The sequence below is a fragment of the Caenorhabditis remanei genome, chromosome II (genome assembly GCF_010183535.1).
Source record: "Caenorhabditis remanei strain PX506 chromosome II, whole genome shotgun sequence".
Classification (NCBI taxonomy): Eukaryota; Metazoa; Nematoda; class Chromadorea; order Rhabditida; family Rhabditidae; genus Caenorhabditis; species Caenorhabditis remanei.
Window position 1 is genome coordinate 184408 of NC_071329.1, and position 23414 is coordinate 207821.

General features: G+C 38.0%; 5 protein-coding genes across 5 annotated transcripts; 1 reads left to right on the top strand and 4 right to left on the bottom strand.

Annotated features, from left to right (window-relative positions):
* Positions 1 to 213: 213 nt before the first annotated feature.
* Positions 214 to 1731, bottom strand: GCK72_003647 (uncharacterized protein; the record flags this gene model as incomplete). The annotated part of the gene is made up of 7 exons (XM_003094431.2): positions 214 to 287; positions 340 to 463; positions 723 to 845; positions 1029 to 1170; positions 1216 to 1349; positions 1404 to 1499; positions 1609 to 1731. The coding sequence occupies 7 exons, from the start codon at positions 1729 to 1731 to the stop codon at positions 214 to 216; spliced, it is 816 nt and encodes a 271-aa protein (XP_003094479.2).
* A 2610-nt stretch (positions 1732 to 4341) lies between these two features.
* Positions 4342 to 9150, top strand: GCK72_003648 (uncharacterized protein; the record flags this gene model as incomplete). Its single annotated transcript, XM_003094423.2, has 8 exons — positions 4342 to 4373; positions 4472 to 4578; positions 5916 to 6068; positions 7023 to 7184; positions 7385 to 7462; positions 7852 to 8259; positions 8308 to 8573; positions 8965 to 9150. The coding sequence occupies 8 exons, from the start codon at positions 4342 to 4344 to the stop codon at positions 9148 to 9150; spliced, it is 1392 nt and encodes a 463-aa protein (XP_003094471.2).
* A 1003-nt stretch (positions 9151 to 10153) lies between these two features.
* GCK72_003649 (uncharacterized protein) lies at positions 10154 to 12466 on the bottom strand (the record flags this gene model as incomplete). The annotated part of the gene is made up of 3 exons (XM_003094412.2): positions 10154 to 10285; positions 12072 to 12188; positions 12455 to 12466. The coding sequence occupies 3 exons, from the start codon at positions 12464 to 12466 to the stop codon at positions 10154 to 10156; spliced, it is 261 nt and encodes an 86-aa protein (XP_003094460.2).
* Positions 12467 to 17044: 4578 nt separating this feature from the next.
* On the bottom strand, positions 17045 to 18697 carry GCK72_003650 (uncharacterized protein; the record flags this gene model as incomplete). Its single annotated transcript, XM_003094425.2, has 6 exons — positions 17045 to 17517; positions 17568 to 17682; positions 17840 to 17920; positions 18029 to 18229; positions 18283 to 18467; positions 18514 to 18697. 6 exons carry the CDS (start codon positions 18695 to 18697, stop codon positions 17045 to 17047), a joined length of 1239 nt encoding a protein of 412 aa, XP_003094473.2.
* A 1986-nt stretch (positions 18698 to 20683) lies between these two features.
* GCK72_003651 (uncharacterized protein) lies at positions 20684 to 22764 on the bottom strand (the record flags this gene model as incomplete). The annotated part of the gene is made up of 3 exons (XM_053724169.1): positions 20684 to 21028; positions 21071 to 22411; positions 22462 to 22764. 3 exons carry the CDS (start codon positions 22762 to 22764, stop codon positions 20684 to 20686), a joined length of 1989 nt encoding a protein of 662 aa, XP_053588363.1.
* Between the last annotated feature and the right edge of the window lie 650 nt (positions 22765 to 23414).

The following is a 23414-nucleotide window of genomic DNA, read 5'->3' on the forward strand; positions in this document are numbered from 1 at the left end:
AAAATTAAAAATCTAGAAATTCGATATAAAAAGGTTTCAGAAACCTATACAAAATAAAAATAAATAAATAATTAATTGTAATAAATATATTTCTTTGTCTAACAACCAAATTTCTATTTAAAAAAAGAAGAAATCAATAAATATCCCGTTTAAATGAGCGAAAATCATCACAATTTGTATATTTTTGTCCACTAAAAAAGATAAAAAAGCGAATTATTCTCCAATTACACGCGTCTCCTTGATCGCATTCACATCGACTATCGCGTCACCGACCATCTCGTCTAGTTCTGTAATTTTCCGCATTTTCCGTATTTTCAGGTGAATTTTAAGATAAAATACCTTCTAACACCACGTGGAACCCGAAATGAAGATAGATAATTAGTAATAAATGAGCAGCGATCGCAATTCCAATTAACATTATTCGATTGGCGGGCAGACGTGACTGATTACACACTATTAGTCCCTGAAAATATAATTAATGGCTAATTTTATATTTTTGCTGAAATTTGGACCAATTTTAGCCAATTTCAGTCGAATTTCTGTCGTTTTAATCAGATTTCAGATTTATTTTGAATTCTGGTTATTCCCAGCCGATTTGGATCATTTTTCAGATGTTTTAACCAAAATTCCGCGTTTTTAACAAAATTTCAGTCAATAACATGTTTTTTTCTAAAATTTCAACTAATTTTCAGCAAATTTCAGTCAAATTTCGGTCGTTTTACCATTCTGAGAGCCGATGGAATACAAAAACTGGCGAGTAGAACGAAGAAGAAGAGATGATCATGAGATGAATGGAATAGTGATGTGAGAAGGAGAACCAGGCATTGAGATGTGAGAGAATAGCCCTGGAAATGATAAAATGAGAAGAAAAATAGGTATTTTTCACAAGAAAATAGACATTTTTCGCAAGAAAATAGCTATTTTTCTCGAAAAGTAGCTCCTTTAAAAGGAGGAGCTCCTTCCCGTAAAAAGGAGCCTCCTTTCCGTAAAAATTGCTCTTTTTCGCAAAAAATAGCTTTTTTTCTTACAAAACTCGACAAAATCGTCAAAAATGGCTGCTCAGCTGCCAAGAGGAAGCATGCGACCCAAAGAGCCCCAGAAATCAGAATCCAACTTCCGAAACATGTGAACATCGCGGTTCCCATCAGTGTTCCGTTTTGAATTATTATTCTAAAAAAAAGAAATAAAAGATTTTTTTAAATTGATTTATTTTACCCGCTAGTTTTCATGTTATACAACAACAATGCCACCATTGTCAGTATAATCATAGATGGACCGTATAAATCTGGAGAAACTTGGATTTGTGACGGTTTTCGAGGGATAAAAGAGCGAATGAGACGTGTTCGGACCTGGAAATGGAGAATTTTGGCTTAAAATTTAAAATTTAAAAATTTTTTACACACTTCTGCGGGATCCACATCGAAATACGGGCGAAACAAGTCGATACGTCCATATGATTGGAATGTGTCTTGAACTTGTTTGGATCCAGCTTCCCACATCTGAAAATTCAAATTTTCGGAAAATTGTTCAAAATTTTTCAGTAAAAAAATTAAGTTTTACACCTAAAACATAGTTCTTCAGCTGTTTCCATCATTTTCCTTAACAAACCATTTTTCCCAGCTGTGCTTGCATTCCAAACTGTGGATTCTGCTCATCGCCAACACCGCCGGCGTTACTATTCGACCTCTGGCGGGTATTCTCCGTCTCATGACCATAATATGTCGGTTCCATGTGTATTTTATGCTGAAAAATCAAATTTCGTTGTCAAATTTTAGAAAAAATGTCGGGAAAATGAGAAAAATCGGGTTTATTTGAGTGGAAAACGATTGGGAAATCAATTTCTTGCCGCGACAACTCGGAGGTGTGCAATCGCGCTTCATCGGTAACGCTATTTCGGCGCGAGGTTCAAATTTCAATTTTTGGAGGTTCGACACAGGGTCTCAGGATGAGTAGTGAAAATAAACTGCGCTCCGCTGAAATCAGCTGAAATTTTAGCGCGAAATTCAAAATAAATTTTATATTTAAAAATTTTATCTATTTTTTCAATAGAATAGATCTCGAAAAGACGCGAGACGGTCGAAAAACTGGCCAAAAATGCGGGAAAACTGACATAAATCGGCTCAAAAACTGGTCGATTAAGCTGCGTATCAAAATGCCACAGTGAAACAGCGAATTGCAAAAATTAAAATTTGAATTTGCCGCCAATGTCTAGTGGAGCGCATACGATTTCACTACTCAACCCTAGACCCTGTGGTTCGACGTGTTTAGCAGCGAATTCAGAAGGTTTTTATCACTTTTTTAAATGTTTTAAAGTTGATGAAATGAAACATAACAGCTGTCTAGACAAATCAGTCCAGAAACAATTAAAAATATATAATATACTTTTTCCAAAATTACAAAACAACTCTAGGTTTTTTGTTCTTCCTTTTTCTGTGTTTTGCTTTGATTTGTGAACAATTGTGCGCTCAAAAAAGCTGAAATTCCCACATCAAAATCAGGATAAATCAAAGAATCAAAGTGAGAGAGTACACGAAATGAAGAGACGCAGACAGTGCAATTTCGGAGTGTCGTTTGTATTTATTTAATTTAATATTTTTTCACCGCATTCTTTTGAACTTTTTGTATTTTTTGGCAACTTTTTCTTCAAATTTTGTATCCAATGTCCTGTTTGTCTGATCAATGATGTGCTATCAGTGATCTCGTCGATTTGTTCTCTCAACTTCCTCCTCGTGATTGAGAGAATTAGAAAAAGAAAAAGAATTGGGGGAGGAGCACACACACACACACACACAAAGAACATTGAAGTAATGTTTTGGTGGAAAAGAGAGAAATCAAGCACTTGAAGTTCTTTCGTTTGATTGCTCTTTGTTTTTTCCCGGTTTTTCCCGATTTTCACAAAATTTCAGCCAGAATTCTCGATTTTTCGAGTTTCTTTAGATTCAGTGATAGTCAAATAGTGATTTCTAAAGCTAGGTTTTCTCCGCTTGAAAAGCTGCTCTTGTTATTCTTTTGTCGAATAAAAGCGGTTGTTTTCACAACTAAAACTGTAAAAAATGTTCACAATTCAGATTTTTTCAAATTTTCACTGAAAAAATCCCTAAATTCAGAGTTTAATAGTCGTATTTCATTAGTCCTGTGATCTAAGAATTGCCCGCTTCATTTTCCAAAGCTCAGGGGATTATTTGAGTATAACAGTGAATCCGCAATCGTATAAATAGCTTGCAAATTTACAAGGGAGGTATTCGAAGTGTCCTCTTTCAAACGACTCAAAAATTTGGCCCCTGACACTTTCGAGTACGTAGATTCCGAATCTGAATAACATTCTGCTAAATCCTTCTGCGAACCGAGTTATTATCGAAATAAAAAAGTTCCGACATTTTTTACCGACGCGTGTTTGCGGACTCAGTGCAAAATTTAATAATTTAGCACTAAGTCCGCAAACACGCGTCGGTAAAAATGTCGGAACTTTTTTCTCGCGACAATAGGAGCCGTCAAAATTTTCCTCTGCGAAGAAATGCTTGACGGCTCATAACTTGGTTCATAGAAGGATTCAGCAGAGATTTATTTCAGATTCGGAATCTATGGACTCGAAAGTAAAAAAAAAATTAAATGAAGATATATCGAATTTGATGGAAAAGTTTTTTTAACCTGACCAAGTGGCCAGCCACCTGCGATGGTCAACAGAAAAACACCCAAGGGAAATTTGATCCTCCCTGTCTCCAGACAGAGCTCTTTTTTGAAAAACTTTATTTTGATCTTAGCTTTCGGTTTCCGCATTGATGCTCCTGATCTTGGTGTACAGGTCGGATTTTTAAAATGAATTTTCTGGGGTTGGCGGTGGCAGGTCGGAAAAAGGTGAAAAAAAATTTCACAGTTGTTTTTTTGAAACTTTTAGGGTTTTTCTTCTCCTTTTGATCATGGTAGTTTCTTCAGCGTGAAAATTGTCGATTTCTCGCTACAGGATTCCCGAACATGTATGAGTTTCTGGTCCCTGCGATTCATGGTTCCTTCTGGTAGCTAATTCTTGGATTAGTTTGTGTTCGTTTCTTGTAAAACAAATAAAGATAAAAAAATGATTTTCGTGGGGTCCCAAGAAATACTATCTCAGATCTTTCAAAGTATCACAGAGCTCACCTTTCCGATCAAAAACCGAAAACCATTCCCAAATTATCATGAAATCTATTCATTGATCAGCCAAAGATAACATTCCCACGATGTCTACACATAACAATTGACTCCTCCTCCATTCAACCATTGTGTCCTCTTTTCATTGTGCCCGCCAACCGTCATTCTTCACTTTTTTCGCTATAGAATATAGTTTCTAACATTCCAGACCTCGAAATGTCGCTGTCGAAAGTCCTCTCGGTGACCAGGTGGGTTTTGTATAGAACGGAATTTGATAAGGAATTATCTAAATTGAAACTAATTCGACTTGATTAGAAGAAAATTGGTTGAAGATCAAGAATTCCAGAAACTTCACAAACGGACCGCGTCTCCCTACCAAACTATTGCACGCAAAACCTGGCTTCGTGCCAAAATACGTGTCAGCAGATGAGGCATTGGCGATGGTTGAATCCAGTAGGTTTTTGGGGACACAAATCCCGGATTTTTCATATTTGTCAAAGCCTGCCTTCAAAAAATGAACCAATTAGAAAAAAGTTTTTGACATTTTTTCAATTTTTCATCGAAAATGTAAACACTCAGGCAACTCGATATTAATCTAATGAGACGCCACACTAATCTAATCGCAATCTCATTAGATTAGCGGATTTTGCTTGCGCAAACTTCGTTCGCGCCAAGGATCCAAGAATAAGTCAGTACAAAACGCGCAAAATTTCTTTCAATTTTTGTTTTATTATTTTTTTTTCTAAGTTTTAATTCTCTATTTATGTCTCGAAAGTCTGAAATCGTTGCGAACTAATTTCGTTTGCGGTTTATCGACTTTTTCACGATTTTCCAATATTAAAAATTGTATTTTTCGGTTTCTATGGCTCTTCAAGTCTTCAACTGCAGTCTTCACTCTTCCGCAACTTCAATTTGGTTTGGAAGAAAAGGCAACATTGCGATGAAATCATGAATAAATTCTTAGGTAAGCAAATGGTTTCTCTTACAATTAACCGTGAATAATAGTTCATTGCTCAGGGATAATCGTCTACTTCTTCAACATCAGCGCTCTCTACATAACTTCGAAAGAAAATTATTTTGTGAGTTCAGACATCAAACAGTTTTTTGGTATTAATTTCGTTCATTTTCCAGTAAAATTCGCTGAGTGGACGTCAAAGGGAAGCAACCGGATAGAGGACAACTTGGATTTTTTCCACTTGCAATGGATTTGCGACTAATTTCTAATTTTTTTCTCTGTTATATTTTTTGTACATTTTGATTGTCAGAACTCTTGTTTTTATTTGAATAAATTTACTATTTCTTATTTTACCTAAAGAATTTTCAAATATTACAACAAATTACACAAGATTCCACGTCAATCTAATGAGACCGCGCGCCAATCTAACTAGACGGTACGCTAATCTAACTAGATGCGGCGCTAATCTTATTATGCCAACATAGCATCTAATCTAACTGACGCCGCGTCTAATTAGATTAATATCGAGTTGCCTGAGCATTTCTGATGATTTTTTAAAATAATTCCTTCTATTTCTAAATCATAGTCGGAAATTTTTGCGAAACAATTCGAAGAAAAACTATTTTTCTTTGCCAAAATCCCGATTTTCAGCTGATTTTTACCTGAAATTCTCTTTTTTTCATATTTTTCATCGAAAATATGAATATTTCGATGATTTTTTAGAATTTCTTCTAATTCTGATTGATAGACGAAAATTTTACTTTTTCGCAAAAAAAAAAATCGAAAAAACTTGAATTTTGAGTTTTGACGCCAATTATTGAGCCTCAATTTCCAGACAACGACGTCTACGTCGGAAACCACGCCTCCGCTCCAAACGTCCTTCTGGAGGCACTATGCCGTCGTGTCGACTCGGCGGGTCTCAATAATATTCGGATGTCTCATTTGATTTTGAGCGGAAATTGTCCACAATTTGATCCGAAATATCATGGTGAGCCGGCCTACTATCACAGCAGTCACGGCCGGGATTTTACTACTCGTGGCCTAGAAAAATCAGTGACTTCGGCCACCGTGACCTTAATCATTGCAAACTTCTGGAGCAAAAAAACGGTGTTTTTGGTCATTGTTTCGGAATTTTTTTTGATGCTGAGTTGTAAAAAACTGATGAAATATCACAGAAAACCAAAAAATTACGAAAATAATCACGGATTGCGCCATAGGTGACCAAAACACCTATTGTGCAGATATTGCTCAATTTCAGGCTCAGAATAGTTGTTAGAAAAGCGAGAGTAATTCAGAAACGTCGCCAGTCATGTCCGATTCGTGAAAATATGCTAAAACTCTCGGATTTGATTTCTCACGTTTCGAGAAAACGAAAACGAAGTCAAAATATAATATTCGCTAATGTTATTTTTCAAAGAAAATGAACGATTTTAAAACTTAGAGGAGTTTTTGCCCAGAATGTGAATTGAGTTGATCAGACATCGAAATTTCGCATTTCCTCACGTCGATAAAGCTTTCTTCTATCTTCTGGTACATTTTTTCGCTTTTTAAAATACATTTAGTATTTTTCTGCGTCAAATTTCCGAAAAACTCGCCAAAAAATCTGAATTTTTCATGCGATTACGGTACGCAGTCTGCACACACCGTGACGCAATCTTTGCAGAAAATTTCGCTGCGTACGTAAGCGCTTACTGCGTAACTCGTCGCACAATTTTCTAGGCCACGAGTAGTAAAATCCCGGCCGTGCAGTGCGAGGCAAAGGTCGCGAAAACGCGCTCTGTCGCACAACAAATGGCACGGTGTCAAATTCAAATTCAATATAAACCGCGACGCGCACGCAACGCGAATCGAAAAAATCTAAATTTGTTCGTTGCGGACATGACGCCTGTTGAATGAGAATCCATGCGACAAAGTGGGCGTGGCCTAACTTTCATTTTCCCAGGTAAAATCCTGAACAACAGTCTATTCATCTGCCCCGGAAATCGTAATAATGTGAATCTCGGTGCCGCTGACTACACTCCAATCTTCCTCTCCGAAGTACCATCATTGTATACAAGTGGAGCATTGAATGTCGACGTGGCACTAATTACTGTATCACCGCCAGGTAATTATCGTTGGAGATCATTATTAGCTCGACGCAGTTCTTATAACTGCGCTCCACCGAAATCCGCTTGAGAAATGTCTCTTTTTCTCTGATTCTCTCAATTCCGCTCGCAATTTTCTTGAGTTTCGGTAGAGCGCGGCTGTAAGAAGAGTGCCGTGTTAATAGAAATTCCTAAAAAAAAAAGCAAGATTGATTTCCAGATGAGCTCGGTTTCTGTACACTTGGCGTCGATATTGATTGCACGTTGGCTGCAGCGACAAGTGCCAAGAAAATCATTGGTAAACTCTTTGTCTGAAACAGGGCTGTGCGAAAAAACTTCTCCGAAAAACGTTTTTAAATTTTGAGCCGTAAAAATCAAAAAAAACCGAAAAATTCGAGAAAAAAATTTCAAGAAATGTCTGAAAAAATCAGTTTTCGGAGGCAAAAATCTTGCATTTGTCTGAAAATTCCAACTATTTCAAGGTCAGACCCCTAGAAACCTGTTTTTGAACACAAAATAAGAAAAAATTTCAGGAAAAATCGAAAAATCACTATTTTGTTACTCAATTTTTAAAATTTCAGGAGAAATATTCAACATTTTTAGAACGGTCTTTCAAAAACTCCGAAATTTTTTTTTCGCACACCCCTGATCTATACCTCATTCTGAAAATCACTCTCTCAATTCTAGCACTCGTAAACAGCACAATGCCTCGCACCCGCGGTCACACCACCGTCCATTCCTCCCATTTCACTGCTATGGTTCAAACCGATCGCCCCATCGCTTTCCGTCAAGGCAACGAGGAAATGTCTGAAACTGAGCAGAGAATCGGAAAAATCATTGCGGAAAACCTAGTTGACAACGGGGCGACACTTCAACTAGGCATCGGAGCGATTCCCGACTCGGCACTGGCTGCTATGAAGCAACATAAGGATTTGGGTGTGCATACGGAGATGTTCAGTGATGGAGTGACGGATTTGATTGATCGAGGAATTATTAATAATCAGAAGAAAGCGTTCATGCCAGGGAAGACGGTGTCGTCGTTCGCTTTTGGAACTAAAGAATTCTATAAGAAAATTGATAATAATCCAGAATTTTGTAAGAAATTAATGTGTTTTATCTAGACACCCTTCCCAACAATTTCAGATTTCGCCCCTTGCGACTTCACCAATCACATCGACATCGTCCGTCGCAACAGCAAAATGACGTCGATTAACTCGGCGATCGAAATCGATTTGACTGGACAGATTGTGTCGGATTCGATTGGACGCAACTTTTTCAGTGGATTCGGTGGACAAGTCGATTTTATGGCCGCCAGTCCTCATGGGTTTGATGGATTGGGAAAGGCGATTATCGCATTACCATCGAGAACTACGAAGGGGCAGACGAAGATTGTTCCGTTTTTGACGCAGGTTAGGAGGCAAACCCGAAAGATTCTGCGGAAACGGGCCGCCGCGTAACTGAATTTCGTGCGCTAAAAATTTACCAAAATGTAGATCAATGGCGACTTCTAGATTTTTCACCGGTCGGACCATGTTTCAGTGCAAAAATTTAAAAATGTGAACTGTTTTGATTTTTTAACAAAAAAGTCGAATTTTCTACTATCTTTTAAAATATCGGTGAAAGCTCGCACGTTCATGAATTTTTGACAATTTTTGATAAATTTCGACTGAAATTTTTCGCCTAGCCATCTCGCCAAGATCTACATTTTGGTATATTTTTCAGCTTTTATTATTGAGTTTTAAGAGAGTTACGCCCGGTTTTACAAGTATAGAATCTATAAATCTCTCTCTTCTCTTCCAGGGTTCCGGCGTCGTGACGACTCGCGCTCACGCTCGCTACATTGTCACAGAGCACGGAATCGCCAATCTATGGGGAAAATCGATCCGCCAACGTGCGTACGAGCTGATTCAAATCTCACATCCGGATGATCGAGAGACTCTGGAGAAGGCGGCGTTCGAACGATTCAAAGTGATGCCGTCGGCTTAATTGCAATTAATTTTTTTTCGTTGTAATATTTAGATGGGGGCTATCATCCGGTTTTGCACAAAGAAATCTAGGTCATCATTCATAGTGATATACGGTTCAATGTTTAATTTATAAAAAAAAGTCTTTATTAATTATATTTTATACGAAAAGGCATTGATTTGGCATTTGTAAAACAGTGAGATCTCATCTCAATCAATCAGTTTGACCATTCTCCACCACGGCCACCCCATCAGACTCCTCTTGTTGCTGTTCTCTTTTCTTCCAGTAACAACAATTCTGCCAGAAGATGAAGATAATTAGGAGGATCAGTAGAATACTCACGATGATCAAAGGGATTTCGAGACCCATTTCTGGAAGGAAACAGTCAAATTTAGAGGTTTAGAGAGAAAGGAAACTCACTTTGGCACATACCAATTGGGAATGATTGCGGTGGACACGTAGGATTAATGTAATTTCAGAAGTTTGGATGGGGGTCACGTAGAATAGGAGATGAATTATCGGGTTTTGGAATTTCGGCTTTATAGTTGAAAATTTGACTTTTTAGGGAAAAAAAAAATTGAATTTTGAACAGTCCTTCGGGCCTAGGGTCAGAAAAAATGAGTGAAAATTGAAGATTTTGAATTAAAAAACCATCAAAAATGGTAATTTTCCAGTATTTTTGAATTAGGCGTCAAAGGCGCGCCAGATGTTTGACTGGGTTGCCTCCGACGCGTTTTGGGTAATTTTTGTGCAAAATTCTGATTTTTAGCGCATTTTCAGCAGGATTTTCGAGTTTTTCATAATTTTCAACCTTTTTTGGTCATTTTTTCGGTCATTTTTTATTAGTTTGTTTCTGAATTTTTCTGGATCATTCAAAAAAGGGGCGGAGTTTGATTCCAGTTTCTTTTCCTCCTTCTCACACATATCGGTCAACTTGATATAGGAGACACGTCACAAAGTTACACAAATTCGCAATAAAATGATTCATTTGCACAGAAGACTCAAAAATAAATTATAAATCCAATTATTGCTTATCCGCCGCAGCGACAACTGGTGCAGCGGCCTTCGCTCCGAATCGTTTTCCCCTGAAGACATTCTGAATCTTCTTGGCAGCGTCCTGAACTTGTGGATCCTCCAAATTGATGTCGATTTCTTCCTGAAAAGAATGATTTGTTTGGTTTTTTTCATTTGCTAACTAATGAATAATTTAGCGGTTTCCCAGAGCAACCATGACAAAAATCACGAGTTTTTCGGAGAAAATTAATTATTAATTTTTTTTTTGAAAGAACAGGTGAAAGCTTTCAGAAAACAGAGATCTTAGTGGTTACTGTAGGCTAACTCGCCGGGAAAATTAAATGCGCCTTTAAACCCATCCGGAGTGAATATTCGTAAAATATCAACTAGGTATGATTTTACTTTCCTAAAAGATCTTCTCATATCCAAACAAACGTTTTATTTTCAAAAAAAAAACCTTCTCTCCCTACTCTTCCTCCTTCTCCTTTTCACTTCTAAATGAGTTTTCTGTCCTTTTCCGAATCCATTTGCTCGTCGTGAGCGTATATTTATGCGAAAAAAAGAAAGTGCCGTAGGAAGAAGAAAAAAGATGGAGAAGAAGCAATTTGGCACACTTTTACCCGCCCGTTTTTCGCGCATTTCTTCACGATGGAATGTGTGATGTTTAGGAAATAAAAATGGAAAGAAAAAGGAAGAGAGAATGGGAGGAAATGTGTGTGAAATGAGCAGAGATGACAAAGGGAAGATAGTGGAGTATTTAGTAAAATGGTAACAGGCAGATAGGAGAACTGAAGTCATATTTTTTATCGCAGTTCCCGATACGTCAGAAAATTATAAGAAACAACTTTTATTATTGACGAAATTGGTAAAAATCGCTCTAAACGCCACGATTCCCGTTCTCCTGGAGCTTTGATGGAAGACTTTTTCCGCACGGCCGTGTAGTCCTCTCGGACAAGATTTTCACTTAGGTAATTCCTCGTGCAGTGACGGGCGTTGTGGAACATTGGTCTTACCGCGAAAACTACAGTACTATATTTTCTAATAAGAACTATAGTTGATGCATGCTTCTTCCAAAAAGCACAAAACTAGATTCCTTTTTGATAAATTATTAAACATATTTCTTTTTTCCAGGTAATACATGTAGGAGGTATGCGTGACATTCGATAGTTAGAATATGAATAGTTATTCGAGAAAAGTGTTCTTCACCTGTCCTTATGTATCTATGATTCATGATATGTGGAGGATGACGTGACGGAAAGGGATTGTAAGACTACAGTAATTCGTACATTAATTGAATCCTGGAGATTCTGTTACAGTAATCAAAACCTACTGTGAACTGAGTTATTACAGTACCGCTCAAAAAGTTACCAACATTGGCTGTGTTCAGTGGAAAATTACCAGCTTTGAAAGTGTATTTTGGTGTCACCTCAAAATTTCGCAAATAAGCAATCGGTTTCCGGGAGAAATGACTTTGATTACCTGTAACTTTCCTGGTAATGTCTCTACAAAAAAAATGTCGACTACAAAAATTATGTGCTACTTTTGATCTGTCTAACCCAAACAAAATTGAGTTTATCGGCCAATCAGGGGACACCGAAATACACTGTCAAAATTGGCCATTTTCCACTGAAAACAGCCAAAGTGGATAACCTTTTGAACGATACTGTAGACTAATTCGATTCTGCGGATTCTGTTATTATAGTCGACAGAATCCAGCTGTACACTGTAATCATGTTGATATTAGGTTCCAATTCCTGTCCGTGATAAATGGACCAAGTAGAACCTCGCCGAGCCATAATTCAGTCCTCTTCGCGTTTGTTAAAACAAAATAGAACAGTGTCCATTTTATAACTAGACCACTAGACTTTTCATTGTTCTCAGACTCTTTGAAACCTCCAGAACCCACATTCATCCCTCTTTTCACTAACCTGATTGTTGGTATTGCTCACTGCTCCTGCTCCTCCTCCATTCTCCTGGGGAATTGTTGTGGCACCGGAAGACGTCGACATTTCTTCTTCTTTTCTTCTCGTTTGCCTTCCTTTTTCCTGAAAAGAAATCTTTGTTTTGTGAATGTTTTTTGTTTGGAGAACAACGGACACAAAAAGTTTCTTTTAGACTGGAGAAAGAAAGGGAACAATGTGGGTGAAAAAAACGGAAAGGTGAGAAAATGGGGGACTTTTTTTGAAGTTTTTTCTCCACTTGATGTTTCGAAAGTTGGGATTACTGTAGTTTACAATAGTTTAGAAACTTACCTATATTGAGACTTTGAGGTACATCATTATTTCCTAAATAGCAAAACAACCCGACTTACAGCACCACTCATTCTAAAACCACAAAAACCTCCTTGGCACTCCAAAAAGGTAAGAAAACGACGTCTCGTCTTCCTCTTCTCCAGAAGCAAAAGTGAGTAGCGTCAAGTGCTCCTGAAAAAGAAGTGGGGCGGAGCTTGAAAAAGACGCAGGAGCCTTCAAAAATAGAATGAGATAAGCGGGAGACGCAGAGAATGGAGGAGCATCCATTTTTCATTCAGAGCACGCCTTCCCTTCAGGCGTCTTTTTGTTTAACTTTAAAAAAGTATAGAATTCCACTCCGGGTGGTATGAAAGGGGGGAGAGGCTTTTGATATTTTTCTTTGGAATAGTCAAGAATTTGTTTAATTTTTGAAAAGTTATGAGAAAAATGAAGTCTTTGTACTTATTTTGATTTTCAGACAAGGTCATTGAGGTGGTTCGAATAATTACAATAATTCGTTTGAAACATTTTACCGAATCGTCATTTTCAGATTTCTAAAATAGTTTTAATAGTCATCTTCCATCACATAAATCTATGTTGTTCAACGACTCCTAGTGATGACTAGAATCGGATAATACGATCAGGAAGAAGTGGGGAGAAAAAAGGAAATTTGAAGTGGTATATTTTCGAATTTCCTCCGTTTTTGATTTATTTTTAATACAATTTTTAAACGGAAATTTATGTTTTTTGGTTGAAGAAAAAATGAATGGATGTATGAGTCATGGGATACTGACTATGAGAAAAGGAAAGAATTGATTTGCTATTTACTAACTAGGGAATAATCCGGACGTATTTCGGGCATTTGAAATAAGACCTACATAGTTGGATAGTTCGAAATCTGAGGATTTCAGAACTCTTTTCAAATTTTAAAGAATGCTTCTAGGAATCGGGAAAAAAGAGTGTCACACTTTTTGAATACAACTTGAAACTCTTCTAAGACCTGCAAAGCTCAAAAATACGGTATTCGATTTATTTCAACTACAATTCCGCGGGATTTAGAAAAATTAGGTGTGCCTTTCATACCACCCGGTAAGTGTTCGTAAATCGATAATATGAAACGTCGTCAAAAACAAAAATTTGGTCTATCTATATTGCGGGAAAATGTGGGATGCCATATTATTTTCAATTGAGCAGGTGAGATATGGACATTCTCGGTTTGTTAGAATTGTAAGATCTTGGCTTCAAGATATCTGGGAACCAGAAGTTTGTTTGGAAATCAAGATACTTGGCAACTATGACATTTGGCAATAGACAAAAAGAAAATGATTAATAAGAAATTTTATGTCCAATTTTCGCGTACAGTAAAACGGCATGGTTGCCAAATGCCTAGAAATTAAGATATTTCGTAGTTGAACAGTATTGAATACACACTTTCGAGAGCTCTCAGTTAATACAATTTATCAATTCTTAGCAAAAAATTCTGTAATTTCTAGAACCTGGCAAATGCTCTCTCAAAAAAAGCTCATTGATCTGGAATCGACCACCGAACACGTCTGCTCTCAAAATCTCGAATGTCGGAAATTATGTATATTTCTTGAAACTTGTTCAAGTGGAAGATTGAAATAAGGGACTAGACATGTTTCTAAAAAGTAAGTCAACGGAGCAGAAGAATCAGTCTTATTATTTTCTGCGATTTTTGAGTTTTGAAAAAAAAAGTGAAAAGTATGGGGAAACTTGAGTTTTGAATTTGAAGAAAGCTGTCTGTCTGTTTTTTATTTTTATTCTTAATTCCGAAAAACATGTCAGAACATTCCGAAAACAGACAGAATATCTTCTGATCTATCACTCAAAAAAGTCAAATCTTTAAAACAAAAAAAAAGTGACGTAAAACCAAATCGAAAAGAGAGGAAGGATTAAGTTTCAAATCTCTCAAAAAACTGGGGAAGAGAGAAATAAATGAGCAAAGAGAGAGAGAGAAAGAGAGAGCACTTTGAAAATGATCTTGTGCAAATAGTGAAATATTGTTCTGTGAAGAGTCAAGTGGAGTTAGAGAATTGGGAGGGTTCGTATGATTTTTGATGATTAATGAGGAGGAAATGATCAAAAATTGAAAGTGGGGTGGCAGGTGACTGAAACAAGGTACGTAAGATGTACCAAAGTAAAGGCTAACCAAATATTTTATTGATAGGGAACCAGTACTCACGAGTTTGTCCGACTGGCTAACTGAGGAAAGTTTCAGATATCGACTCGGAGCCCGTCCGCAAAATGTTAGTTATGCATCAAGACATTGGGTTTTTTTTAACTTGGAAAAAACATCAAAAAATTTTGTAAAAAATAGGTGCCTTTTCTTGAAGACGGACCTGTCCGAAGTTTGACAAGTCTGGTAATAATTTGATAATTCTGAATATGTACTCATTCTTTGATGAGATCTTCATTAGCAAAAATTATTATGTTTGATCCATACTTGCGATGGGCCGCGCTGATTTGAAAATTTCACCCGGGTTTAAGTACATAGTATTTGTTTGATCAAAATGTCGAACAATTTTTTGAAAGCAAATTGTGCACATTTTTTGAATCCGGGCCGAGGTTTTACAAGTATAGATCGATAAATATGTTGGAAAATGTTAATTTTGAGATCTCATCAATTCTGATCGTCAGAGTATTTAGAAGGATGGAAATGTTGAATGCTATTCCTCCGTTCCAGAAATTTTATATATTTTCTGGAAACACTCAATATTGTGTACACTACTCCTAGCTCCTAGACCCTGTTACTAGTATTGATACCACAATTTTATATGTAATATTAACTATCTGATTTCGTTGTTTTCAGTATCACTAATACCCATATTGATGATGATGATGGCTTCTTTCGTGTTAAGACATTCAACATCTAATTCCCTATAATATATTTTTTGAAAACTAATGGTTAGCTAAGGTTTGATTTTTAACATTCCACAAATTTCAGTCAAAACTCATTTAAATATGAGAAAAAATAACTGGAAAAAATAATGAAAAAAGCTGTAACTAACTCTATTAATTCGCCTATACAGCAGAAAGAACAAATTGTCTTCTATTCCCTTTTTCTCTGTTTTTTTCTCCGGCTTTCTCATCTTTTTTCCTTTTTTTCCAGCAGCATCCGCGTCATTTCTGACAAAATCTTCTTCTTCATGTTGTTCTCTCAACTTTTTTGTTTTTTTCGATTCTAAAATAACGGAGAAAGACAAGAAATGGAGTGGGAAGAGTGAAAACAACAAGACGATTATTTTTGACTTTAGTCATAGAAAGCGTCTTAAAATTGAGTCGCTCAATGAGCTGGAAAAAGAGAGGAAAGAAAAATAAAAATTACTTATATATTTTTTTGAATAGAGTGTAACATTTTGACTGAAAAATCACCCAGCTTTGGGGAAGAATGGATGTGCAATGTTTCACTTGATTTTCACAATATTACAGTGTGTTACAGCATATCAGTTGACAATGTTTTTGTAAGAACGCTTCATGGGAAAGAAGTTTCATCCGGTTGAAGTGACCAACCACCTTTTTAAGTTAGGTATGGTATCTTTCTAGGAATGTGTTAAAAATTGTGAAAAAAAAATTGGTTAATGAAAAATTCACAAGTTAGGTTGAATTATGAAGCAGTGGAATTTTTTCAGCTGATAGTTCTATACCAAAAATATAAATCCTTGCACCACACAGGCATAGGTACCATGACAAAATGGTAATAATTTTCAAAAGGAAATTTTTGTGTTAAAAAAGTAAAAGAGTTCAACTTTCTAAACTTTGACCCCGTTTTTCTCGAATACTAGGCCTCGAGGGCAAACAATAATTATATATTTAGAATCAGCGTTTTTTCAGCTTTCCGATGATATGTAATAAGTCACGTTCCATAACTCCGCGCTCACTTGGTGACTTTCCCTAATTAGGGTGAAAACATTTTTTTAAACTTCCTTGAGAATTCTTGAATTATATAATTTCAGAAACATTTATATAGAACAGGAAACTAAAAATATCGAATGAAGCCCGTGACAGTATACATCATCAACGGAACTAAAAAAAATGAGCCGGAAAAATTAATCAGGAAAGAGAGGGGAATGTGACATGCGATTATTAATCAGACGAATACGAAGATTATTCTTCATTGATAAGGAAGTGAGAGGCGACCGAAAATGAATATTTATATAGGAGGGGCAATGACGTGGAACACACAAAGAAAATGAATGGGGGGAAAAGGGCAGACTAGGATTACAGAGGCGATTGATCTTTGTTTTTCTCTTCTTTTGTCGAAATTGTCGAACCCAGAGCTTTCTTGTATTACCTTGTTTCCATTTCCACACGTCGCCTCGATAGCTCAGTTGGGAGAGCGTTAGACTGAAGATCTAAAGGTCACCAGTTCGATCCTGGTTCGGGGCAATTTTTTTTTGTTTGTTAGTTGTCTTCCTTGAATTCTAGTTTTTGATTCAACGAATCATACTTCTAAAAACTCCCTTTTTGATCTACCAACTTAATAAGTTTTAGTAGACTAAACCAATGATCATCTAGTTTCCTTGTTGATTCATTCAATTCTCATGCGGCTTGTCAGAATGAGCATATCAACCGTGGGATTTTTTGTCATAAAACTTTATTTATTAAAAAAAAAACAAGGAAATTACATAAAATCTAACGAAAACACAAGGTTATCCAACAGATCCAACAGATGGTACCGAGTTCTTGGGTCTCGTGTGGAACATCATCATTCCTCCGCCCATCGAAGCGGTGCTAGTTTTTGGCATGCTTACAACGGAGGTTATAGATGTTGGGTCCTTTGCAATGGATACTCGTTGACCCATTCCGCTGACAGGTCTTGTTGGCATGGCACCGCCCATTCCCATCATGGCAAGTCCTGCTGCAGATGGACCATTCTGACCAGTATCGACATCGCTCAAAATTCCAATCATTTTTAGATTTGCTATAATGGATTCTTGAGATTCCCGGGTAGCAATCACTTTCACTTTTGACTCTTTGTGAAGGTTTCGGGCTTTCCGGCAGAGAATGAAGTTGGCAAAGTAGTCGGCTCGGAGGTTTTTATTCAATGCTATCAGGGCTAGTGGGTAGACGATTGGAAGATAGCAACGAGCGTTTAGGTAGAGTTGGTCAATTAGAGAGTCTTCTGAAATGTTTGAAATACAAAACTTGTAAACTTGCAAAACCACTATTTACCTAAATCCAATCCCCTTTTGATTATCAGTTGTATGAAATAGTCCGATAGACATGCAAAATAGAGTGGAACGTAGGAACGTTTGAAGAATTTCATTTGACCTCCGAGGTTTTGGATCTGTAACAAGAAGAGAAGTGGAAAACGCAAAATGATTCTGGAGGTATGGGGAATTGAACCCCAGCCCTCTCCCATGCTAAGGGAGCGCTCTACCACTGAGCTATACCCCCGGCGATTGTCTTCCCGACAGGAGGGCAAACAAGAGAGTGGCGCCTACCTTCTGATCATTTCGCAAGCCGCCGAGTAGACCGGCACGATGATGAGAGGCACGTGCGGAATTAAACATGACAAGGGCTACCTGGAAATGAGGATTACGGTAGGGTACTGTAGTTTTTTTCAAAAGAAAATGTCGCAAAAGGCTTTTTTCATCTTGAAATCCTCCAAAAATTCTAAAATTTTAACATACCACCAGACAGCAAATAAGAACTCCTCCGTGATAATAATCAAACATATAATTCGTAGTGAGTGTACTCTTTATCGCCAGATCTTCAGTGTTGGCCACTTCCAGAGCCGCATTTGCAAGCGATATTTTTGACTGCTCCTCGGAATTCATGAATGCTGTTCTGATACACACTTCGGTTATTAGAGACGCCATTATTTGGACGACCTGAAAACAAACACAACTTTAAACTTTAAAAAACCAAAAAGAAAGAAACGAACTCGAAACAGTGCTGTATGCCAGAATTTCGGACTCTCTCGAATCACTGGACTCATTTTAAACATCACCCTTTCCAGTGTAGTCCATAGGATGGTGACTTGAGGTATTGCACGTGACAGTGATAGGAATGTGGAAAAGAACGACTCGGCTTTTTTCGTACGATTCACTCGGGACATCCAACATGCTGCTGAAAAAATGAGCCTAATTGAATTCCCGCCGGATCCTTTTTTTACCTGTTGCTAAGATATTCGAACATGCCAACACAATATGCGCTATTGACAGAAACCGCAAGTTCTTTCCACAATATCGTGGATAGACGGTGGATCGATGGGTTGCCCGTTGGTAGCATAGATTGAGGTAGATTCCGATGGAGGAAAACACCATGCATGAGGTATAAAACACAATTTCAAGGGCCATCCTGTAATATCGAAAGTATTTGGGGGATAACTTCCAGAAAAACAAAAAATATCATATGAGAGTGTGCAGAAAAACCGAATTCAGTGGGTGTATGAGCAGAGTGTCTAATCGAAAAAAAACACCTGTCTAGGCGGGGTAACAAACGGAAAAGAATAATAGACTAATCTAATCGAAAACTCGACATTGTGAAATGTATATAGTGGGGATGACCTCCTTCTCAGAATCAGTATAGACAATAATATGGTGTCCCTCAGGAAATTAAGTTATTAGTTTACGTAGATTGTTATTCTGTTAGCTCCCACCCCGTTATTATTCCCACTTTTAATCAAATAAGTAGTGTGTAGAAAATACTAAAAAACGGGGGTCTCCAAACACCAAAATACACTTTCCCCGGAGAGAAAGAAAACCAAAAAACGATATTCCGTTGCGGGGAATCGAACCCCGGCCTTATGGGTGAGAGCCATAAATCCTAACCACTAGACCACAACGGATGACAGGAAACACGATCAACGGCGGAATACACATTCCGGGAAAAAAGAAAAGGACAACTGTTCTGATTCGCTCGAGATGTCTACACTCGTGGTGACCCACTGTTCCACCATCCGTTGTGGTCTAGTGGTTAGGATTTATGGCTCTCACCCATAAGGCCGGGGTTCGATTCCCCGCAACGGAAGACGCTTTTTGTTCTTTCGGGAGATTTCATGATTTGTCATCATGTTGCGGGCGTTAACAATCAACTTTCGTGTGCAAGGAATGAAATAAGCAATTATTTTAGCTGATAGAAAAGAGAAACAGAAGCAGGTGCATTGGGTTGCCATGTGTGCTACAAGACGCTTTCATGGAATGACAGATAGATTCTAACAGATAGATAGATGATTGTCATTCATCAATGCGCGGTGAAATTGCAGAAAGGGGCGTGGCCGGCAACGACGCGAAAGTCCTACAACTTCAAAATCGCGGAATCAGAATCATCTAGAAAGTCTAAAAAAAGAAAAGAAAAAAGTTCTGCTCTTTATATGTTGAAAAATCAAAAAGTGATATAATAGGGAGAGTGTGCTAATGAGCAGTTTCTACTCACATGCTCTTTCACTTTCTCTCTCTCTCTACTCTCTTCCAAAACCTGAGAATGAGTTCTATGCATGTGTATATTATCGGAGTAAAAAAGTTCCGACATTTTTTCTCGTTGCGGACTTGAGATTTCGGCGCCGCCCACTTTTGCAATCTTGCGGCGCGGTGTTTCGCAAGGTAAGCGCACAGTGGCGGTTTATAGTATTTTTCACGAGTAAAATATATGGAAAATGTCAGTTTTCTGTCAATTTTAAAGAATTTTCTTTGAAATATCATTCTGAAAAGCAATATTGACAATAATTGCGTGTGTTTTATAAGTTTGTGTCACTTTTTCAACAGAACTCGTTAGATTTTCGCCGTATCTCTTTGTTTCTTTTCTTTTTCCCTTTATTGCATGATTTTTGTTATTTTTCAGGTTCCAAATGACTCTCAAACAACGTCTCTACATGTGCATGTTCCATAATCCCCAAGTTTTGTGTTAGTTTGATTTCAGAACTTTGTTTTCTCTCCGCCATTCTTTTGTTTCAGAGTGATCGCTTCCAATGGACAGCCGCCGGACATGTCGCCAAGAAGTCAACGATGTCATCGTCGCCAGCTATAAATTGGAGTTCAATTTCTGTTGTCGTGTTAGTTGCAGAAGTAGCTTTTGTTGTTCTCTCCGCCTGTATTCTTTCAGATGACCAACAGCACCACAGATTCGGAGAGGAGTCAAAAACGATGAAGAAAGAAGGCTTCAGTGTGAAATGAAGGAGAATGAAGAGAGGGAAAAATAAGAAAATAAGAAGGAAAACGAATGGAAAGCAGGGAACTGTGATGAAGAAAGAAGAATGAAAGAGGTGGCGGAAAGGAAGAGGAAAAAACGAGAAATCTTCACAACAAATGAGAAGGGAAGAAACGAAGGAGAAGAAGAGACGAAATCTACTCGAGTGAATCATCCCCATCGATGTCATTATCGATCTCATCATCGATGTCTTCATCGATGTCTTCATCGATGTCTGACAACTCGTGCTCCTCGAATACTTCAGCGGAAATCTCATCATCGCTATAAGCGTCTTCGTCTTCCGAATCATCAATGCGGATGTTAACAAGACGGCCTTGCTCATCCGTCTCGTAGAGAAGAGAGAAGTCAGTGTCTTCCAGCATCGTCTCTTTTTCCAACATCATTGCTCTCGTTTCATCTTCGTCTTTGCGGCATTTATCAAAAAGAGCTTTTGCGTCTTTTGCTTTAAAAGAACGGAGGAAGCCAATCGTTCTACTCTCCACCTGAAAATAGAAATATGTTTCGTTGCACCTCTCATCACTAACAATCGGAACTTTGTCGTCTCTATTTCCCATATTGCGGATATTCTGCTTTGTTTGGGACCACAAAAACTCGATTGGATTCCACATGCAATGATAGGGAGGCAATCTTAGGATTTCTACTCCCCAGACTTCTTCTGCCCAGGCATCAAGTTCGTAAACTGTGAACGCCTCCTTCCCGCCGTTCTTTGCGACATATTCCTTGGACAGTTTGTACAGCTGGGGCCTCAACGTCTTTGCTGGAAACGGAACGCCATGTGCAGTAAGCCACTTTTTAAGGTCCGCTTTCAAAGTAAGGCTGGTTGGAGGCTGAAAGAGTCGACATAAGTTTTTCATATAGTATTTTGGATATACTTTTTCCCGGGTCTTATTATGGTACGGGGCGTTATCCATAATAAGAACCGGTTTCCGGCCAGTTGGAGCGGCGGCTGCAGCAAGAAGTGGAATAACGCGGTGCATGTATTCCTCACACGCCGTACTATTCATATCTCTGTGATAATCTTCATACTGCTCATCCACGTTTTGTCCCGATACTCTAAATTCTACACTTTCCGGAATTGTTCCCATTTCTGTGAGGACTGCAAGTACAATTCCTCTTTTTCCTTTTTCCTTGGGTTTCTCCGGACCAGAAACTGGGGCGCCGATATCAGCCATTTCTGCCCTCCGGTACATTGTTCCATTTTGATGCTGCCATCCACTTCGAGCACTCATCCCGTCATGCGCCCAGGTTTCATCGAAAGCTGCAAAAAACGCATTTTCTTTGTTCAACGTCTCCTTTCTTGAAAGATATTGCTTCCTTGCCGCGATGATGTTGGGACGTTCTTGGAGGACAGACATCCGACCAAGTTTCTTGAAACAAAATCCAAGGCCAGAAAGAAGAACTCTAAAATAAGAGAGACCGAATCGGTACTGAATTGAAGATTTGGCCCATTTCCAGATTCTTTCAGCAGTAACTTTTTCCTTTCTCTCCCAATAATTGTGGACTTCTTTCACGATCTTAGAACGTTCATACAAGGTTAATCTGGAGGCAATTTTTCTACTTCTTTCTCTTTTTCCCATCTCCTGAATCCTTCGTCTTCTTGCTGGAATCGGAAGACCTTTGCAGTAACGAGATACTGTAGATCGATGGAATCCAGAAAAAGAAGCAGTTGCCTGATTCACGGCGTGGAACATTGTGTAGACTGAGTCAGTTCCGAGTTTCTCGTTGATCATTTTGATCATCGTTGACAGATGAGATACAATCTCTTCACCACTATTGGCTAATATCTTATTAGTGGTGATTTTGGAAAAATCTTCCACTTTCAGTGATGCGATAGTTTTGCCGATTCTCGTGTGTACTTCTTCCATCTGACAAAAACCCAATTAAATGCTTATTCTGTTTATTCAATTCTCTCAACCTTTCTTTGGAAGTAATCATGAGCAGTGGAAACTGCTATTTCAGATGACGTTTGATTATCCACATTCGCCGTGTCACATGTTTCTACACTCTCATATTCGAAATCCGTCTGAGTCATCTTCAAACACATGAAATTATCCAGTTTGTGTGGAGTCACTTGTGTTTGCTTGTTTTGGAATTGCTTCGGGATGAATTTGAATTGCATCGGGTTGGGAACAACTGCTCCAGCAACACGAGAACCAGGTGACGGAACACTACGGAGAGAAACACGGACCAGGCGAGGAGTACTTGTAGATGAATCCATACTTCTATTTTTTACCCTGTATATTTTCCAAATGACACTTCTTAATTAAACCAGCTTGAAGCTGCATAAAACTTTAACTGGGGCGTACCCTAACATGAAGCCCAACATTTCAAAATTGGATAAAAACAATATTTATTAACAGTTTACACGCTAATATCATATTGCACAATCATTTAAATGAATTTTTCCACGAAATATTATTTTCTTCTTCCTCCACTTCCTTCTTTTTCTTTTTCTTCCTCTCTTCTTCCTCCAGTTCATTCTTTTTCTTCTAATTCCTCTCTTCTTCTCCTTCGTTTCTTCCCTTCTCATTTGTTGTGAAGATTTCTCGTTTTTTCCTCTTCCTTTCCGCCACCTCTTTCATTCTTCTTTCTTCATCACAGTTCCCTGCTTTCCATTCGTTTTCCTTCTTATTTTCTTATTTTTCCCTCTCTTCATTCTCCTTCATTTCACACTGAAGCCTTCTTTCTTCATCGTTTTTGACTCCTCTCCGAATCTGTGGTGCTGTTGGTCATCTGAAAGAATACAGGCGGAGAGAACAACAAAAGCTACTTCTGCAACTAACACGACAACAGAAATTGAACTCCAATTTATAGCTGGCGACGATGACATCGTTGACTTCTTGGCGACATGTCCGGCGGCTGTCCATT